The sequence below is a fragment of the Streptopelia decaocto genome (genome assembly GCF_964273445.1).
Source record: "Streptopelia decaocto genome assembly, chromosome: 14".
NCBI lineage: Eukaryota > Metazoa > Chordata > Aves > Columbiformes > Columbidae > Streptopelia > Streptopelia decaocto.
In genome coordinates, this window is record NC_138669.1 from 10,752,335 (window position 1) to 10,771,541 (window position 19,207).

The following is a 19,207-nucleotide window of genomic DNA, read 5'->3' on the forward strand; positions in this document are numbered from 1 at the left end:
ATTATTACAGGTGTTTAAAAGAAACCAGACTAAATGATCAAATATTCTTTCTGGCCTTTCCAGATCTATGAATTCATTGCAAGGCAAGCTCTTCAGACTGGCAACATCTCCTTTATAGAACGGTATGCGCGGCATTCTTTAGGCACAAAGCATCAGTTATTCACATTAAGCAAACAAGTACATTCATGAACAAAAATGTTCCCAAAATCATAAACACTGTGAAAACAGTTGATGTTTTGACTAATATGACATGTTTCAAAGCTTTTGTGCGCATAACAAAGTCCAGTGACTCATGTCCAACTTCTATTTGGTCTTCATGGTTCACTCACGCAAAAGCCTGGGAAAGAGTTTTATAAAGCCAGCGACTGGCTTGAGAAGGGTACTGAGCAGCAGGACATCAAGTCCTTGTTTGTGGTCACAAACCCTGCTAGTGGGAACTAAAGGTTCCATCAGAGAGCTGGGTGCTGCTTGAGTCTCCATCTCCATCCTGGGCGCTGCAGGAGAGCAAAACAGATTCCAGTGCCAGGGAGGAGAGTACCCAAGTAGTTCTGGGGCAGATTGTCAGTCAGGACATTGTCCTCAATTTATTAATGTGAAACTGCAGAAAAAATGCAGACTGTATAGCTCCCCTCAACATCAGAGCTCGATCCTGCCCATCTGTCTGCACCTTCAGAAGCTAAAATACCTCATCCCAGAGTCATGTCTCCAGTTTCATTGGACCCAGCACTTGCATTGTGGGGTAAATCACAAACCCTTTGAAGTCGATGAGAGTTTTGTTACTGGAGAGAATAAAGCCAGGTACTTGACCGGCCTTTGGTAATTGAAATGTAGTTGCTACATGTTCACTTTGTGGCCATTATGGATTTCACAGGCTTCAAAGGCACTGAATTATTTGAATGCTCATGTTACTAGCCCTGCAGAAAAATATGATCCTGCACGATGCATTCCTGGGTTTGACTTGCAGCTGGAACACTTTAGTTTGTGCTTCAAATTATGCCACTTCTGCACCCAGATCAAACCTGAGCCCCTCTGCAGACCCCTTTCTCCCATTCATTGGAGTCTGTTTCCATGTTGTGGGTTGAAACATGTAATTCTAGCAACTAAGAAAGGCTTAGGCCCACCCAGCCTGCGATGCAGATGTGCCTTCTTTTTGGAGCTTTTTTTAAATACCAGTGTGATCGTTCTAAGGATGGTGCAGCAAAGAAGGGTATAGCTTGTTTTAACATTGTGCCCCAGCGCCATGACAAGATCTGCAAGTATTGACAGCATCTAGAAAGGTACTGACAATAGCTTTGATTTTCTTTTGTGACTTATTATCTGCACATCAGTTGAAACTGTACTCATCCCCATATGCTCTTGGGTGCAGCAGCAAGGGAACTTTAGCAAGGAAACCCTGTAGCTTTCCAAGAACAGAGCTGCATCCAGTTATCTCTTTTGGACCATTCCTAAAAGCTACTGCAGCCTGCAGAACCTCTGACAAATCCTGAACTCACTTGGCAAGGCTTAACTCTTCACAGGCACTTGGGGAGCTGCAGGAGGCATTTTGCGTAACCCAGTGGGCTTTTGCTCAGCTCAGTGATGCATTAATGAACAGCAATTCAATGCTGAACAGGAACTGCTATATGTAAAGTGTCAAAGATATGTATATAACCTCATTTCTCTCAGCGCTGCTTTTACAAGAGGCTTCATATTTGAGGAACATGTTGCATCTCTGTAACAAACTGCCATTGCCACTCATAATCTGTTTTTGACACCCAAATCTTACCCTTCTCAAACATCACATAGAAAAGGGAGCAAGCATACTAGAGACACAGAAAACAGAATTAAGAATCTGCTGACATTTTTGAAGCAAGTTTAATGTCTCCTAAGGTTCAACAAAATTTACACAGATCTATTTTACTACCAGCACAGCCAGTTTTCAGACCAATCCTTGTTGGAAACCACCTCCAGCAAGCCCTTCTGCTGTGGCTATCCCCTCACCCGGGGGGGCCCAGCCTGTGTTTGGGGAGGGTTTTTATGGGCGGGGAGGGATAGGGAAGGATGAGCGGGGGTCCCGGGGAAGGGAAGGTGTGGGAGGAGGGCTGCAGCAGGTCTGTGTACAGAGGGTGTTGCACACGTGCCAGGGAGAGGCCCAGGGAGATCCTGGGGCCCTCTCAAAGTAGGAAAATCTGAAAAATATTTTCCTAAGGTTGTCTTTGGACAGCTGCAGCTGACTCTAAGCAACGACACCAAGCAAACTGGAGTCTGGATACTGCGTTTTTTTAACCCAAACAGATGTCCTCTAACCCCAGATCTCCTCTCACCCTCCCATGGTGGCCTTTCTGCCTTCTCCTCCCTCCACCTGCTCAAACCTGGACGGGAGTTGCCCCATTTTCCCTGTGCCAGCTCTGTCCTTGGGCTGCCCATTAGTAAACTCGCTATCTTGCACCATGTCCGTGACCCAAACAGCCCCTCTAGGGTTGGAATACCCATCCGGATGAGAGGATTATACTCCTGGCTTAGTGGCTGTGGTTTACACACCGAGTCAACAAGACATTTAACATATCTGTGCTTTAAGCGTTTCCCACTTCAAAACAGAAGCAGGAAAGTTGACCCACATTTGTATTTGAAGTCTGTTGCAAGGTGCCAGAATATGGTTATTGTTTAAAGCACTGCTAAATCTGCAATTCCTCAAGTTGGCAGGTAGGGATTAGAGCAGTGCAGCTGCTGGGCAGCCTCCGTTTGGGCTGGCAGAGTACCTGACCACACGGGGGACAGCAGGACCTGCTGGCGGTGGCCGTGGGCTGGATGTGGCCAGGTGAGCCCAGGGCTCCCAGTGTGCCCAGAGTGCCAGCACAGCACAGAAACCCGCTTGTCTTGCAAGGCAGTGAAAGTCACCACAAGTCACCTTCTCTTCTGCTGCCTGCCCTCCTTCCCATTTGTTTTTATCCCATTTGGAAGTGCTCATGGGTGTTTACTGCCACTTGTCAACCAGCAGGTTAAAATAACAGAGGTGGTGAAGAGGATGGGGAAGATGAGTGAAGAAAACAGATGCACAAGCAGGTGCTCTTTGGTAACAGGGCTACACTAGAGCAGTATAGACCTTATAGCATTATAGTACACAGTTGCAGAGTTTCATCTCCTGTTCTCGCTTGCTATTGCAGAATTGCCAGCTCTCATATTTTCACTGAGTCTCTCTTTCCAGTCCATGTTCTTCCTCATGCCCCAGCTCATCAAGGCAGGTGATTAGGAGAGATGCTATACTTCTGATTTTTGGATATGCTACTAACATCCATTGCTACAAACCAAAGTGCATCACAGAGGCTGAAAAAGGACCCCAGCAAAAGGCAAAGACATACTGCTTTCATGAAGCTTCATGGTTGTTAATCCTTTTTCTTATCTTAGAATTAGCACGTTGCAACATGACAATTCACTGTTCCCTTTCAGGATACTTTTACTTGCTTTTTCTGTAGTTTGTCGCCCCTTATTTCTTCTTCTGGTCGTTTCCTCTTCCACTAATCACCTGTGATTCCTTTTCTTACCTCACTCCTACCACCAGCCCTCCATGGCCCTTTGGCAGCTTCAGCCCTTCCACCTCCATAACTCCAGATGCTTTCCAGACACGATCTCACATGCATCCTCCACAGCCACCCTCACTTTGCAATACTTGTTGTTCATCCTTGACCCCAGAGAACACCAGGTTTTCTAAGGAAATTTCATAGGGCACATAGCAGTTATGTGACATGTAGTGTTTCTAACAGGGGGCACCTCTCCTTTCTGGCATCCAGCACCAGACACTACCAAAGGGATCAGCAGGCAAGTGCCAGCCTCCTGTCCTTATCTTAGGCTCTATCGACATCTCAATGCGTGAGAAAACTGAGCTGAAAGTCCTAGGTTTTATCATTGCTAAAAGCTTTGACACTCCCACTGATGTAAGTACCTCATATGCTGAACTATTTTGATGTGGTCTCAACAAAACATACTTGTGGTCTGGATCCAGACTTCATCATTCATGTAACTCTAATCTAGACATGAACATTTCCATGTCCCAGCTTAATTTTCTGTAAAATGAGGATCATGTGCCTTTTCCTATCTCTTGGTGTTGTAGTTCTCTGAAGTTCTTAAATAAAGGAACTGAATACAGGGCCAAGGAATCAATGTTCTTTTCTGCCTCCTGGTTGTAGAGCCATTATTCACATTGCTCCAAGAATGCATACAGTTGGTAGGTAAGGTACCACAGGGCGAGACGTGTGCTAGAAACCTTTTCCCTTTGTGCTCAGATCTTTATCTCAAAGCTAAAACCCAAACCAGCCACATTAGTTAGACTTAACTAGCACTGTCTTATATGACAACTCATTAGATAGGAGCCCTCAGAAAAATTTTGTTTAAGTCTAAGCAGAATAACATCTCTTTGCCACATTTATTATGTCTTGCCCAACAATTATGTTTTAAGGGCTTGCTGTCTATTACCTAGTGATTTAGCACTGTTTGCTGTAAGTCTTTGGAGAGCAGGGCATTTCACTTAAAGAGAGGTTGTTCTTTTGAAAAGAACAGGAGGTTTCTTTTCATCAGAACATGCACCACAATCTCAGTAGCCTCTGCTTGCAACACCACTCAGGTTTTGCATCTCATCCCTGGCTGCTGCTGGTGGGCCAGAGTGGAAAGTGCTAATCCAGGAGTGCTTGAACTTCTCTAGAGCATCTGACATGGGGCCTTTTTGGGTCCAAATGTTCCAAGTGTGTGTGGGAAGGACATTTCCCTTTAGTCGGTCCCTTTGATCTCTCTCACTTCGGGCTTCCCCCCAGGCCTATTGTTTGCACATTGCTGTAACTACAGGAAAACAAATGCATTATACAATTTCCCAGACTGACTCACCCTGGTACTTGATGCCTCGTGTTGTCTGGTTACCCTGATTGCATCATGTCAGCATGGGGAGCTTAAAGGCTGGTTTTTCTGAGTAATGGTACTGCAGTTGGGCAGTAGCTAAAAACAAAAAAGTTATCATTATTGCTATTATCTTCAACCTGCAAATTACAAGGGAATAAAATGAAGCAAGCCAAGTCCCTATTAACTAAACCTTGTGTGAATCATGAGTTCCAGTCAGGGGCCATGCTTAAATGATGCAGTATGTGAATATAAAAACCCTTTACTTCTGGAAACTTGGCCTCAGCCATTGGAACGGGCCAATCCGTACTACTCCCTCGTCCCCGGCTCCTCTGGGATGCGTTTTGTTCAGCATGTTGTAAACAGGGAAGGGCGGGAGGTGTCCGCACGGCTGCGTCATGCACAGCGGGATCAGGGCCATCGCTGCTGGGTGGGGATGGAACCCCAGGAAACGTGTCCCCTGGTTAGAATTCAGGCATCTTACATTTCTGTAACTAATGTGTGTGTGGAGGGAGGGGATTATCTGTACCACTGATCTTCAGCTGTCCTAGGTGCACCCAGCAGTTCTGATGTAGACCTTCTTCCAAAACAAAAACTTTCTGTAAATGAAAGCAAAACTCCCTCTCCCATGCCTTCTTCCATGGCAGGGACATGCTGGGTGAAGGGAGGAATTATAATCGTTATAATCCTCTACCTGCAAAACGTCTCTTGTAAGCACCAGACCTTGCCTCCTCTTTCCGAACCGAGCTGGCACAGAAAACCGCTGCTTTCCCTTGAGGCCGCCACGTGCAGAACTTGCTGTGCCCTCAGCAGCATTGGCTCTACCTACATATTCAGCCCTGTCAGTGTCATATCCATATTTAAACAGCATCGTGCATTGGTGAGGAAAGGACAGAATCCTCCTCGATGTCCTCACGTGCTCTGTAGGAACTGATTTCAGAAGTTTAATTTCATGTAAGCCAGCACAGAGCCAGAGGCGGTGACATCTATTAGCTCACGGAGGAAAGCCGTCATCTCTTATACGCCCTGCCCCACAAAGCTTGAAAGGAAAGCTAGATAGTGAAAACATTGCAATAAAACTCCATTTCTGTTCTGAGTCAGCTGTGTGGGGCAAAAGCCTCTAATTTCTTGGTGTTGCATAGGGAAAAGAATCACTAAAAGCTATGAGAAAAAAGCCTCTATGCCCACAGTGCTTCTCAGATTCATTTTTGATCACTTGATATTTCACGTGAACAAGAGGCACTGTGTAAACCGAGTTAAATACATATATATTTATACTGACAAATCAGTAGTGACAAAACTGATGAGTCCTCCTCTAAGCTTTGAGGACATGGTTAAAGGGTTTCCCAAGGATACTTCAAGAGGATATAATTAACACGAGTTACCATGTTTGTGCACTGTAAGTACAAAAGCAGCTCTTACAGAACTAGTCTAGACACTTCCACCACGTTTCTTTGTTCTTCTTGTAAAGTCATTTTTGTAAAGGAACTGCGCCACTATCCAAATTTTATCCAAGTTTTATCTCTTTTTAAATTTCTGATATGAGAAGATTCCTTCCTTTACAGAATGAGTGTTTGCTCAAATTTTCATTCTACAGAAATTTGCCAGGAAATGTTTTATAAATCCAGAATGATTTCCCCTTTTTCAAATGCACAAAATCCTCTCAGTTTCAGATCTTTCTCATTTTCTGGTATTAGTTCTTCAACTAGAATAACTCAGCAATTACCTTTAGAAATTTAAGCAATGAATTGAAAGAAAGTTGCCACCCAAAGTAATGCAGACCTGTTACTGTGCGGAAGGTTATTGTTTCAATCAATTACCTGTAACCTCAGATGAACAAATTCTAAAAAACCATTACATATGTTAATATATGCACACCAGTGTTCCAGCTGGCTTGCACCAATGCTACAATTATGCATAAAAGTCAGGAAATTATGTGTGGAAAGGATAATGAGCAGCATTGTCTGCCCAATTACCAAGTTTGCATCCGCAAACAATAATTTTGCAAATCTGTGCCTGGCAAACATTTTTTCTGAAGTTGCATCAGCAGCTCTAAGGTTAAATGTAACAGCAAAGTAACCCAAAACCACCTCAACCCTGCTTCAACCCACCCTCCCTTTTTGAAAGGAAGAAAAGCACTTGGTCTGAAGTTGATTAGATGGGAAATCAGGCCAGCACAGCTCTGGCATCGTCTGCCTGTTGCTGAACGGCCAACCCAGCGTGTTGCTTAAAGTGCATATGTGAACACCTATAGAGACCCTGGCTAACTGGGAATTACACTTGTTTGTTTTCAGGGATTCAGATTTGTTCCTGCTCGACTCTCGGACAATCTGGGCTGCAGAAGAAGGGTGGCTGGTGTTTGACATTACTGCAACCAGTAATCACTGGGTGGTGAATCCCCAGCACAACCTGGGCCTGCAGCTCTCCGTGGAAGGCGTCGATGGTGAGTGTCAGACACCAACATCAGTCAGGCTCCATTCCAGGTACATGATTCCCAGCCAGGGGAACCCTTCAGCATTCAGGACTCTTTCCTTTGAATAGGATTTGTTAAGCCTGCTTTTCCTGAATTTGCCTAAGATGGAAATAATAATAACAAAATAATCCTTAGGCATATTTCGGGTTAAGAGTGTACTCAAATGCTTCAATGGATTGGTAACCTGTCTGCAGTAATTTCACTATTAGCTATGTGCACATCCCCGTCAAGGTAAGTATAGACTGGTGACTAATTTGCAGATAGTGCAATCCAGTCAAGGAGAGAGGAAGAAACTTTGCTATGTGCAAAAAGACATAACTGAGTGATGTAGAAGGCTGGTGTTAATTGGCACAGAAGTCCTTTCAAATTCAGAAAACAGCTAGGAACCATTCTCATTTCCTTTGTGGCAGTACAAATGACCAGTGAAGTCGAGCCTGGTCTGGACTCCAAGGTCTGCATCATGCTTATGGTACCAACCTGTGAGGTTTGGGAATGGGTGTGAAGACCTGGCTCTGAAACATCTCCATAAAGCATGGGGAATTTTCCTAACCAGATCTTAACTAGAAAGTCATACTGCTTTGTCTTAAAGTTAAGATTCCTGATGCTCACTTGGAGACTTGTGCAAGGAAACCCAAGTATCCTGGATCTTCTGGGGGGTTCCCAGTACCTGGAACTGTCTGGCTGCCCCACAGGAGACATTTACAAAAAACCCAGCTCAAAACTGTTATAAATACTCTGAATGTAGTGACCTAAGGACAGAATTTCATTCTCCAGATATACATCTGTGGTATCACTCTTTATTGGTTTTATGCAACAGTCTGAGCTTTTCCAGTAAGTAGCATTTTGCATAAAGACTGTGCTAAACAGTTTTGAAACAGTCATTTACATGGAAGAGTGATTTTACTCATGTGTGACCTGTACACAGAGTGGTGCACATGGTTTGTTTGAAGCTGCTCTTCAAGTGATCAGTGAACACACAAACCCAAACACAGATACAGACCCAGAGCTTCCCCATGGTCTCCACCCCAGTGACAGATGCCTTTTGCCATCTTTGTATAAGGATTCAAATTCAACCTTATTTACAAATTATAAAAAACAGTAAGGCATATTGACAGCCAAGAGCAGCTTAACCCCTTTTCAAACACTTGATTTTACTTTCCCGTTTGCCTCCTAAATGAAATACTTGGGAGGACAGAAGTTGTGTCCATAATCACGACACATTCATTTGGTTGTGGTTCATGCATAGGAAAACTATCAAGACACAGCCCAGAGCCTGCAGAAAAGCAATAGCTGGAGGTAGGGTTAATGTCTCTAAACACTGTAGATACTACAGTATCGCTTGCACTCTTCTACCAATAAAGTCTTCTTATCACTTTATCTGCCCCCATCCTCACCTAGACACTTTACAGCAAAGGTCACTCCTGTTTTTCAGCATTGAGGAGGGAAGAAGCTGATTTATCAATACGTTACAGATATCAAGGGAGACTTTTCAGGATCCTGCATCCAAGGAAATGCTGCAACTTCGCACATGCAGTAACTGTCTGCTCTACTGGGGCAAGTAGAAGTGGACCCTTAAAAGCATAAAGCCAGATCTAGCACAGAGAGCTTTTAAAGACAGAAATTCCCAGGTTCAGTTATAAATGCATTCTCTGTTATTAGATGCAACGAAAATGAGGAATCTGATTTCCTTTTGCACTCCAGAGAAATCTAGCTGGGTTTGCAAAGGGTCGAAATCATATACAAAGTGACTTGCTGCTTTCTCAAAATAGATTAACAAAATACTTTAATCAGCCTGTCATTTAAGTTAGAAAAGCCAACTACAGTGTTTAAAAAGTAAATACAGAGGTACAGGACCCAATTGTCTGCTTGTCTGCTGTAACCAAGTCCCCTGACAGCACTCCTTTGCGCTCACATTTCTCCACCATACAAGTGAATTTTTCTTTTTATTTTGAATGGCAAGGACATGTCCTTCCTTGCTCCCCAAGTTTCAGTTTGGATTTAGACCAACTGTGTACACTAACAAGAAAGTTGCTTTTACGCCTGGACTTGATATGAAAATCATATGCTGCAAACACAGCAAGATTTTGATGCAACACTATATGCTTGGGCAATCCCCAAAGCTTTAAGTAAATTAGGAAAAAAAACCCCAGCTTTTTGTATCTGTCATTACATGCATAGATCTGCATTCATGAAGCCAATACAGTCTACTTAAAAAAAATTCTGATGTCATTATCACTGTCCAGACGAAATTGTGCAAAAGAAATTAATTTAACTGATCTTAAGCAGAAGGTGAAGAAGCTGTTGATGTATATTCCACATATACAAATCTACCTGCACGAGTTTTGTATTTGCTATTTTCACCCAAGCTTTCCCGGTGCCCTGTCTTGAGATCAGTTTTGCTTTATCTGGTTTGCAAGGCCTGGCCATGCTGGGCAGTGGTCCTGCTGCCAAGCTCCCCTCAAAACACCTCTTGAGCCAGTCTTCCCCATAAATTCCATATATTGCAGCTGGGACTCGCTTGTGGGGCTGCACACTTTTAGAAAAAGGGAAAATGGGCTCCAGCCAAGGCCGCTCCATTTCTTGAGCTTGGACTTCAGCCCCTTTTTTCTGGGTCTGTCACATTTATCAGCCTTTTGTCCACGTGCAAGAGCAAAGATGGAAACAGTTCCACGAAGACAATAACTATAAACCTCAGCATTTACTCATCGTAAAACCAGCAGTTATATAATATTAGCTAGAAATACCTCAGGTTACCAGCTTCTTTCCACATGGTGGTCAGAAGCTAATAAGTTAAGGACATTTTTGTCAGTGGGCTGTAGAGCCCCTCGCCTGCTCTCCCCGGCCTTGCTGCCTATCAGGCCTTCTCTAGGAAAGTGTCCTCTGTCCTTTGGCGTATTTGATTTGTGGCTGACAGGGCCCAGCTCTGTCATTAGCTAAAGGATGGCAAAAGCCATAAACATAACTTTGACTTAGCAGCAGTACTCAATAGCTTGGAACAGAATAATTCTGGATATCACCCCTGTATTTCACAACAGCACCCAGACATCCTTTGGAGAAATATTAAATTTCCCACTGCCACCACTTCTTGCCTTTTTTTTTTGTAATAATTGGTTTAATTCTACAGAGAAACCACCTAATCATCTTTTACCAAAAATCAAATTATTTTAAAAGCCCAGGATAAAGGAAGCAGAATGGTTTTGCAACAGAGTTATAAGATACAGTAGTGCTGAGATACAGCAACAAGCAAAATGTCTCTAAACATCTGAACTATTTGTTTTGCTCAGCTAAAGTATATCTGGAACTCTGTCAACATTTCATACAAAGTATTTTTATTTTAAGTTAATAACCTTCCAGTGGGAATTTAGTGCTCCTATGGGCTGACTTTTACGGCTCCTTTTATAGGATCACTTCAAATTATAGGTTGGTGAACTTAAAGAAACCCCTCTAAAGAATGCAGGAAAAGTTAATGCTAAGCGGATTTAGGGTAAAATAATTATACGTAGGACTATTTTATGTAACTTTTACACACAGATATAAAATGGAGTTAGCTGTGCTGAGCTGCTCTTGTCAGCTTTGCCGATTAAGCCCAGGCCCTGTGTGGATTGACGCATAGAGATGCGCTCAGGAATCACCTTATAGCCAGCAGTTCTCATGATCCTCATCATGTCTGCTGAAAATGAAACGTTACCACAGTCCCTCTTATCAGCCTGTTCTGTTATTAAGGGCAAAGCATCAATCCCAAACTGGCGGGTCTGATCGGAAGGCACGGCCCGCAGAACAAGCAGCCCTTCACGGTCGCGTTCTTCAAAGCCACCGAGGTCCATCTCCGCAGCATTCGCTCCACGGGAGGGAAGCAGAGGAGCCAGAATCGATCCAAAACGCCAAAGAACCAGGAAGCTTTCCGGGTGTCAAACATCGCAGGTACAGCGCAGGTTGCTGGGTCAATGTTCCTGGGTTTGGGATGATGTGGGAACGGTTTCTCCCACATTCAGTCTGTTTGTTGCTGGGTTTCAGAGACAGTAAGGGATGTAGAAAATAGATAAAGGGTGCTTTTCCCTATCATTCCTTTCACAGGTTCTATTTTTATATAATTGGCAAAAACCAGATCTCTTTGGTTATTGCCTGTATGAGGTCAGAGGAAGCCCAGGCAGGGGTGGGGGGAAAGTCTACTTTCCCAGGCATTTTTTGGCTTTCCACAAAAAGCTAGAGGGACATTTCATATTTATCAAACCCAGACATTATTTTAAGACTAAAACTGAAAATGTTTAGGGAAAAAAAAAAAAGAAGCCACGAGTGCAAGAGCTGAGCAGCGATGCCTCTGCGTGTTGGTGCATTGCTGAGGGCTGTGGGTGCTGGGCGGCCCAGCATTACAAACTATCCCCCCTACTCCCCCCGTGCAGAGAACAGCAGCAGCGACCAGCGACAAGCCTGCAAGAAGCACGAGCTCTACGTCAGCTTCAGGGACCTGGGGTGGCAGGTAAGGGCTGGGAGGTGCCTTGACACATCACCGCCACAGTAAGATCGATAACTGGATATTTTTTGTAATCCCTAGGGGGAAAATAATTGTATATTGCCTTTAGCATGCTTAAGAAATGCTTCTGCAAAGCAAGGGTATATAAATATTTAAAGTGAGACTGGCTAGAAACTCTACATACTTCGGTCCCTTTGAGAAACGGTGGCCCTGAATCTCCTCAGGCAGTGCTGAATGCTCAGACATCTCTCCATTTTCATCTAGCAATTTTTAGACCTGGTTAAAGAAAGCTTGTACCTGTATTTCAGTGATGAGTGAAGGACACTGCTGAATGGATAACAAAACCTAAGCCCTGAAGTTCAGCACTCTATGGGCACATTTGCAAAGTGAGATATCCCTCCAGGAAAAGCAGCCGCTTTTAGATGCGTATAAGACAGGATTAGAAAGGCCAGCGTGCCAGATTTTCATTTTGCAGGCTACTGTAATTGTATTTAGATGTACAAATTGTTAGATTCATGTGCTGCTGTCCTTTCTGTTTCACTGCACAAAATTTTTGCCTTTTTCCACAATCTAATGTCTTTAATTTAATCAAGGACTGGATCATCGCTCCAGAGGGCTACGCTGCGTACTACTGTGAAGGAGAATGTGCTTTCCCATTGAATTCATACATGAATGCTACAAATCATGCCATTGTACAGACACTGGTAGGTGCATTGTAGCTCCTAGTATAGAGTCATTTCTGATAGGTGCTACTCAGAAATAAATTTATGCACAAATCTCTAAGCTAACAAGAGAAGGAAGGTCTGCGTTAGCTGATTAAGATGCCTGCAGCTTCTGGCTAAACATGTCTAGCCAAATGGCCTAAATTAAGAGTTGGCTAAGAGTTACCCTGTGTTTGCTGCAAGCATTGACATGCTCTGCAGTTTAAAAGGGCCCTGCAAGAGACTTGTTAATGGTGGGACGTACAGTCCCACTGCATGGGAAGGCGAGAGCGGGTTGTGAGACCCACCATCAGCATCTCTTGGAAAAACTCCGTAAGGATCTTCTGTGTGCTGCTGCCAAAAGTGGATTTGGGGGTAGACTGAGGAAGGGGTCAGTGAATCCCAAAATTACACAGCCCAGCTGCTCTGTGGGTGTATTTGTTTTATGAAATCGTGCAAAGATGTCCAGATGGGAGCCCCGAGCTGGCATGTCCTCGTGACACAGCGCCTGTGCTCTGGCTGGAGGCCACCCAGCCCAGCTGTGTCACCAAACCAACGTGCCAGAGCTCTCGGCATGGGCCAGAAGACGGTCTGGTCCCCAGCACCCCAGCTTACCTGCCTGGACACCCCACCTTTTCATTTACATTTCATGTCCTGTGTACATCTAAGGACAAAGTTGCAAAAAGTATTAGGGAAAATAGAAGCGCCTGCATTTCCAAAGGAAGAAATATCTGTTTTTCTCCTGGTAGACTGTTTGTTATTTATTTTTGCCCCCCTCTCCCTGAGGTCTTGCAGCAGGGGGTGCAGGGGACCCAGAGCCCTTGGCCCCAGCTGGGTCTCGGTGCTGCCATCCCCAGCGACAGGCACCCACCCAGGACCCATGGGGTTTCTCACAAAACCTCATCCGCACATCCTGCAGAGTTTATCGTAACCGATACACTTCTGCAGAAGGCTGGCTGCTCTGACAAATAGGAATTTTCTAATGAAAACCTGCTTCACTGAAAGATTTCCAACTAGATGTGACTTGGGTGCGTGCGTCAGCCTCCCTGCGCGCAGGGGACATCTCAAGATGTTTGTACACAAAGCCAGGTGTTCAAAACATGTCTGAGTGTGTGTATGGGACAGACAGAAGGTTGCCTGGGGAAAAAAAATATGGGGGAGGAGAGGGGGGAAAAGTAAATCTTAACATGCCTGTACTTTCATTCCTCAGGTTCACTTTATAAACCCAGAGACTGTGCCGAAACCCTGCTGTGCTCCTACACAACTCAATGCCATCTCAGTGCTCTATTTTGATGACAGCTCCAATGTTATCTTAAAAAAATACAGGAATATGGTGGTACGAGCATGTGGCTGTCATTAGATTTGTAGGAAATGAAAAACAAGTTATTTGTAAAGAGTGGTTTTGTGCGGCTGTGTGGGGGAGGGGAAAAGGTTAGCGCTCCAGCAACGGGTTTAAGAAAAGCCCAAACAGTTCTTAGGACCGGGCTTCTGAAAGTTCAGACAATGGAACAGTTTCTGGATCTAAGTGGCATTTGAACACATTTTGTTTTAGTTTATTACAGACAATGAGCTTGTAAACTGAAACAAGCCAGAGAAACCATTTAAGACCAAATCTGCCTACAAAATGGCTCCTACAATACATACTTCTGCAAATGAATCTTTCTGAAAATTGCAAACTCACCACTGTTGATTGTGAGTTGAAAAATAATAATCTGTCCAAGGTGAGAATGTGCTGTGACTAATAAGCATGTGTAGTTCCTGTAACACAGTTTGCAATAAAATAAGTGAGCAAAATATACCTGGAGTGAACAGGTATTTTGTTAGAGAATTATAGCTTCCATCCTTCTGTTTGCTTCAATTTCATAAGCAAAAGCAAAGATTAATTACATGCAACTTTCAGTTTTAAAGTACAGTAGCAAAATCTGTATTCTGGATTGACACAAATTCAAAGGACAGATCAGTCTAAGGAAAAAAATAGTCTCTAGTTGGCAAGCAAAAGAACTGAAGGAAATAATTCCAAAGAGCAAGACTTTCTGGGTATACTTTTTTTTTCTGTCAACAGGGAAGGAAATTTCCTTTAGCAACCAGAAAGAATTTGAATTTGCTGTGAACTTGAAACAGGAAAGCAGCAAAATGTTAAGAAACAGGCATTAAGCCTAAGGTTTAGCTGGGGTATCCTAAGCAGTTACAGAGTTGTGAAAGACAGAGCTAAAGATCCTGCTCCTGTTTGGAAAATGTCCATTGACGTCACTGACAGAACAAGTTCGATGCTTTTATGGAAATGTGGAGGTTCAAGTGCAGAAGGCGCCTTAAGCACCACACAGACAGGTAGAAACCAGCTAGGAAACCTTACTGCCCGGAGTCAACGTTTGCAGTAAAACCCCTGCTCTGTTATTGGCTTCACCTTTAAAACAAAAAAATAAAACAAATAAATCCCTTTCAAGAGCCACAGCAACAAGCTGGAACCAGGAGCAAAAAAGCATCCCCTCAAGGCTTTTCTTTTTCCTTCTTTTAAAAATCACAAGTTACACAAACATCACACTTATGTAATTAAGACTCAATTAAAGTTGTGAATAAGAATGCAGCGTAGCAGAAACCAATCACAAACCAATCCAAACCTTTGGCATACACTGCGATTGTAATAGTAGTATTGACATAAATTCTGTCTGATAAAACACCAGTTCCTCAGCTCTCAATCTCCAAAGTTCAAAAACCTAAACCTCCCTCAGATGGGCCCAGAACACGATAAACCCCTGGAGATGGTTCTCTCTGTGCAGTGAGTGGACAGGGCGCTGCAGCCGCAGTGGGAACTGCTCCATGTCCTGCCTCACAGGGGAGTTAGAGAAAGGTAAATGAACACAACTGCCCGATTCTGGAAGTCGGGCACTGCTCTTCTTCCTTTAAGTCGCAGATCAAATCCAGACCACATCCCTTGCTTTAAAAAGAAAAAAAAATTACTGTCCATGAAATAATGAATTGGAAGCTTGTTTCTGATGGTCTAATTCTAATCTCATTTAAGTCAATTGGTGTTTTCCCAGCAGTTTTCTCAGTAGCAGGATTAGGCTTATGAGAAAGTAGAAGTCTGTCCGTGCCATCGGTAGGGTTTGGACCAGGGCCTTGGTGAGCAGTTGCCACATGGCCAGCTGTGCCCGCTTCCACCCCAGGCAACTCAAACATCTGCAGGACCAGCCTGGCTGTGATGCAGATGCTCTGCAAGCGCGACTGCAGCAAACGTCCAACTGCCCCGAGGTGAGAGCTTGCCCAAAGAGTTACAGGCGGCCAAGCGGCAGGAGAAGAGCTGAAGCCAAAGGACCATCTCTCCCTGGAGCCTGCAGACAAGGCCATCTACAATAAACAGCCCAAACTGCCCTCAGTGCATCACTTATTTAGATTGAGGCACTGAAATCACACAGATTGGACGTGTCTTCTGACATTGTGTACGTATATACACCAGTGCTTCTGTAAACCTCCTAAAGGAAGTTAAGGTGCTGCCCAGAAAGTTCAAAGCTAATCGTGCCTAAACTTCCACTATTTAGTAGTCAAGGATTAGTTTTTCTTGCGGGTGTTTCAGTGTTGGTGGTCACTGCATTGGTGTATTGCATTTTTAACTCGGACCACGGTATCTTGTTGTATAGGATTCATATATTAGATATTATGTGGGGATTGTTTCTGTTTTGGTTTGGTTTTTTTACAAACATAATAACAGGATTTCTGTTGCCAGGCTCAACATCAGCTTCACTGTTTGTACATTTTTATGTAAATAGTTGTCACAAGCGGAAGAAGAATTATTTATTTCCATCTCTGAATTCCTTTTCAATCACATCCAGGAAAAACGAGTCTCAGTTCCTAAACACATTTGTTTCCTTATTTAAGAAGATATTTATTAACAGTTGGCAAAAATGCATACATGTTTCTGGTTCTTTTCATAGAGCAGTTGTCAGAAGCCTTTTGTACAAACTAGTAAAATAAATCGTTGCAACTTTACAAAAGATATCCCAACGAATTTGTGTATCTGTGTGGTTATTTCCCCTATATTCAAAGAACCTTTTTGGTTGGGCAGTGCTTAATCTTGAGCCTCTGTTTTCACGTAGATCAGTGTCTGTGTACAGGCAAAATTGGCACATGTCGCTATTTGGTGCTGCTCCTTCAGTCCAAATACAACAGAGAGGGAAGAGCACAGAAAAATATGAATATGTTTTGCAGACTGCACTGCAAAGGTCCATGATTGAATTATAGTGCAGCTGTCAGCAGCTGTTTCAAAGAAGCAGGGGGTAAATTAGTTCTGTTTACTGCTAACATAGTTCAGAGATTTAGTCATCCCAATAAAATTATAGAGGCACAAGAAAGGAAAAAAGAAACTCCAAAGGCACATTAGCCAAGAAGCTGACATTTTCTAATTTAGATTGTTTTAGCATATTTCAGAGATGCTGCTGGCATGAGATTCCCTACTGTGGATACCACACTGCATTGCTATGGAGGCAGCTGAAAAAATAATGGTCTGAATCCCTGTTTTAGCTAAACATTATATCTTCAGGCCATAACAGCAATTTTTGGGTTCTTGTTTACTCTTAACTGTGAGCAGAGTTGTGCCAGTTTATGTAGATGTATTTGCTGATCCAGAGGCTCAAATCACCAGCATTTTGGAGTTAAACCACAGTCTTTCACAAGTGATTACAAATTCGTAAGTAAATTTGCTTCATGCACTGATCTGAAATCCAGCAAAGCATCAGTGGAAACAACTTTATTGACCTAAACTGATGCCTCCTCAGCTTTTGTATGCCTAGACCGAATTTGGAAGGAGGATCCTCTGGTATTTCTTAGAATGGTCCCAATTCTCTGCATTTAGACCCACTGTAAGTCAGAGGTCGTTCCAGTAAGGGAAGGAAAAACGATAATAGTTAAAAGTATAAATAGAAAATCATTCTCCTTTAAGTGCCAGTCTTGCAACTGACAGAAGCTTTACCACTAACTTCAACACGTCCAGCCTTATATTAGGAAGCATCAGTTGGTTTCCAGCTCTGCCACAAACACACACAACTTGCTGGATACGCTTCGGAGCAGCTTTCCCAGCCTGGGAGCCAAAAGCTCTGTTCTTGAGCTGGTTGCAGCCTCCCCTCGGTCCCCAGCGCGGCTGTGGCTTCGTCTCATCTACTGTTCTGGAAGAGGAATTCCTGACATGAATATGTACGCTGCCATAAACTGGCAGGGCCATAAAACTCTAGTGAACCAGCTTCAAAACAGCAAGATTTATCTGAGTAATGACATTTTAAAGCACATTTAAAACATTTTATAGATCGGTTATTTTTAACTTCCTTTCAGGCCAAACTTTGAGGATGTTATGTTTGCTTAATTGAGCAGTTTTAGAGCTGTTCCAGTACTGACAATAGGATCTTTTTGTCCCCATGAAGGAAACTGCATCCGTTGCTGCCAATGTTCGTAAAATAAAAGATAATGGTTTAAGTAAGCCTGAGTATAATGTTGAGATTTCTGATTTTTATGGAAGCGTCAGCTGTAAAGCCTAAAAGCGGAGTGGGGGAGCAGAGCTCACACAGGCGCAGCTCAGCCCCTGGGATTCCCTCTGCTGCTCCTTTCAATCCTTTCAGCTCTGCCTGTGATGGGAATCTGGTTCAGGAAAACCAAAGAGACTCATCTTTTGAGTGCAGAATTTGCATCCTCTCTATGTTTCCATCCAAATACCCTGCTTGTTGACTTCCATTGCTGCCACAACTGCATTATTCTCTGTATTCAGCTGTTTCTTTAGAGAGAAATTCTGCCCAATTAAGCTAAAAGGAGCTTGTTTGAAGTTTTTATTTATCAGGTAATGATTGACAAGACCTTGAGGCAAAAAACTAGAAGCACTTTATACTACAGTCATTCATTACCCAAGTACAAAAGCAACAGAAATGGGTTATTATGGCCACTTTGAGTCACTCTGCTTTAAGTAAAAATATCTATTCCGTTCTGCTTAATGCAGCAGAATTTATATTCCTAAACCAGCAGCTAAGGAAGATCAGAAGTTTTGGATAACACATGATCTGTTTCCTAGCGTGGTTTTCCTAGGACCTGTTTGCTGACCAGGCAATAAGAGCAGACTTTTTAATTTTAATGTTTTAAGAGTTACTTGGGTATTGCAAGGTTTGCCACTTTGGGACAAATCTGCTGTTTTCTCCAATTAATAGAATCCTGATGCTTGAATTAATTCCATAAATAAAGACAGCATGGTTTTTAGGCAGCTTGAGTTGGGTTTTATATTTGAAAGGAAAACAGGACAAGTCAGTCAGTTTCATCAACTTCACCTTTTTTTTTTTTTCCAATCAGGGAAAAGTACTGGGAAAACTAGGGGAGACAAGAACGTTACAGCCTCGGTCCCACAAATCCCTAAGAAAGGTGGCTTTGCACTTGACTAATTTTTGCAGGCATGGTGAAGCATTTAGCCATTTGCAGGGTAAGACTCTACATGGGGCTGCTTGAATTAACCTCACTCTCAAAGAACTGGCTTGCTTTTCTGCAATAAAACCCAATCCCAGGCCAGTCAGCAGCAATTTGGGGAATGGAGCATTTGTGCCTGGAATTGGGAGGGGGCAAGTGGCTGCAATCACTGCAAGGTCCATGGGCTTGCCTATAATTAAAAACATGCACTTACCCTTTCTGAAGGGGCAGCTGAAACAACTCGTGAGCCAGCAGCTCTGTGCTGCTGAT

General features: G+C 43.3%; 1 protein-coding gene across 1 annotated transcript in view; it reads left to right on the forward strand.

Moving 5' to 3' along the window:
* BMP7 (bone morphogenetic protein 7) overlaps positions 1 to 16,507 on the forward strand; it is a 43,745-nt gene extending 27,238 nt beyond the window's left edge. The window contains exons 3-7 of the mRNA XM_082065345.1: positions 7,158 to 7,306; positions 11,060 to 11,257; positions 11,737 to 11,813; positions 12,401 to 12,511; positions 13,719 to 16,507. Coding sequence (XP_081921471.1) covers positions 7,158 to 7,306; positions 11,060 to 11,257; positions 11,737 to 11,813; positions 12,401 to 12,511; positions 13,719 to 13,868 — 685 coding nt within the window. The 3' untranslated portion in view covers positions 13,869 to 16,507. The remainder of the gene's footprint in view (positions 1 to 7,157; positions 7,307 to 11,059; positions 11,258 to 11,736; positions 11,814 to 12,400; positions 12,512 to 13,718) is intronic.
* The last annotated feature ends 2,700 nt before the right edge of the window (positions 16,508 to 19,207 follow it).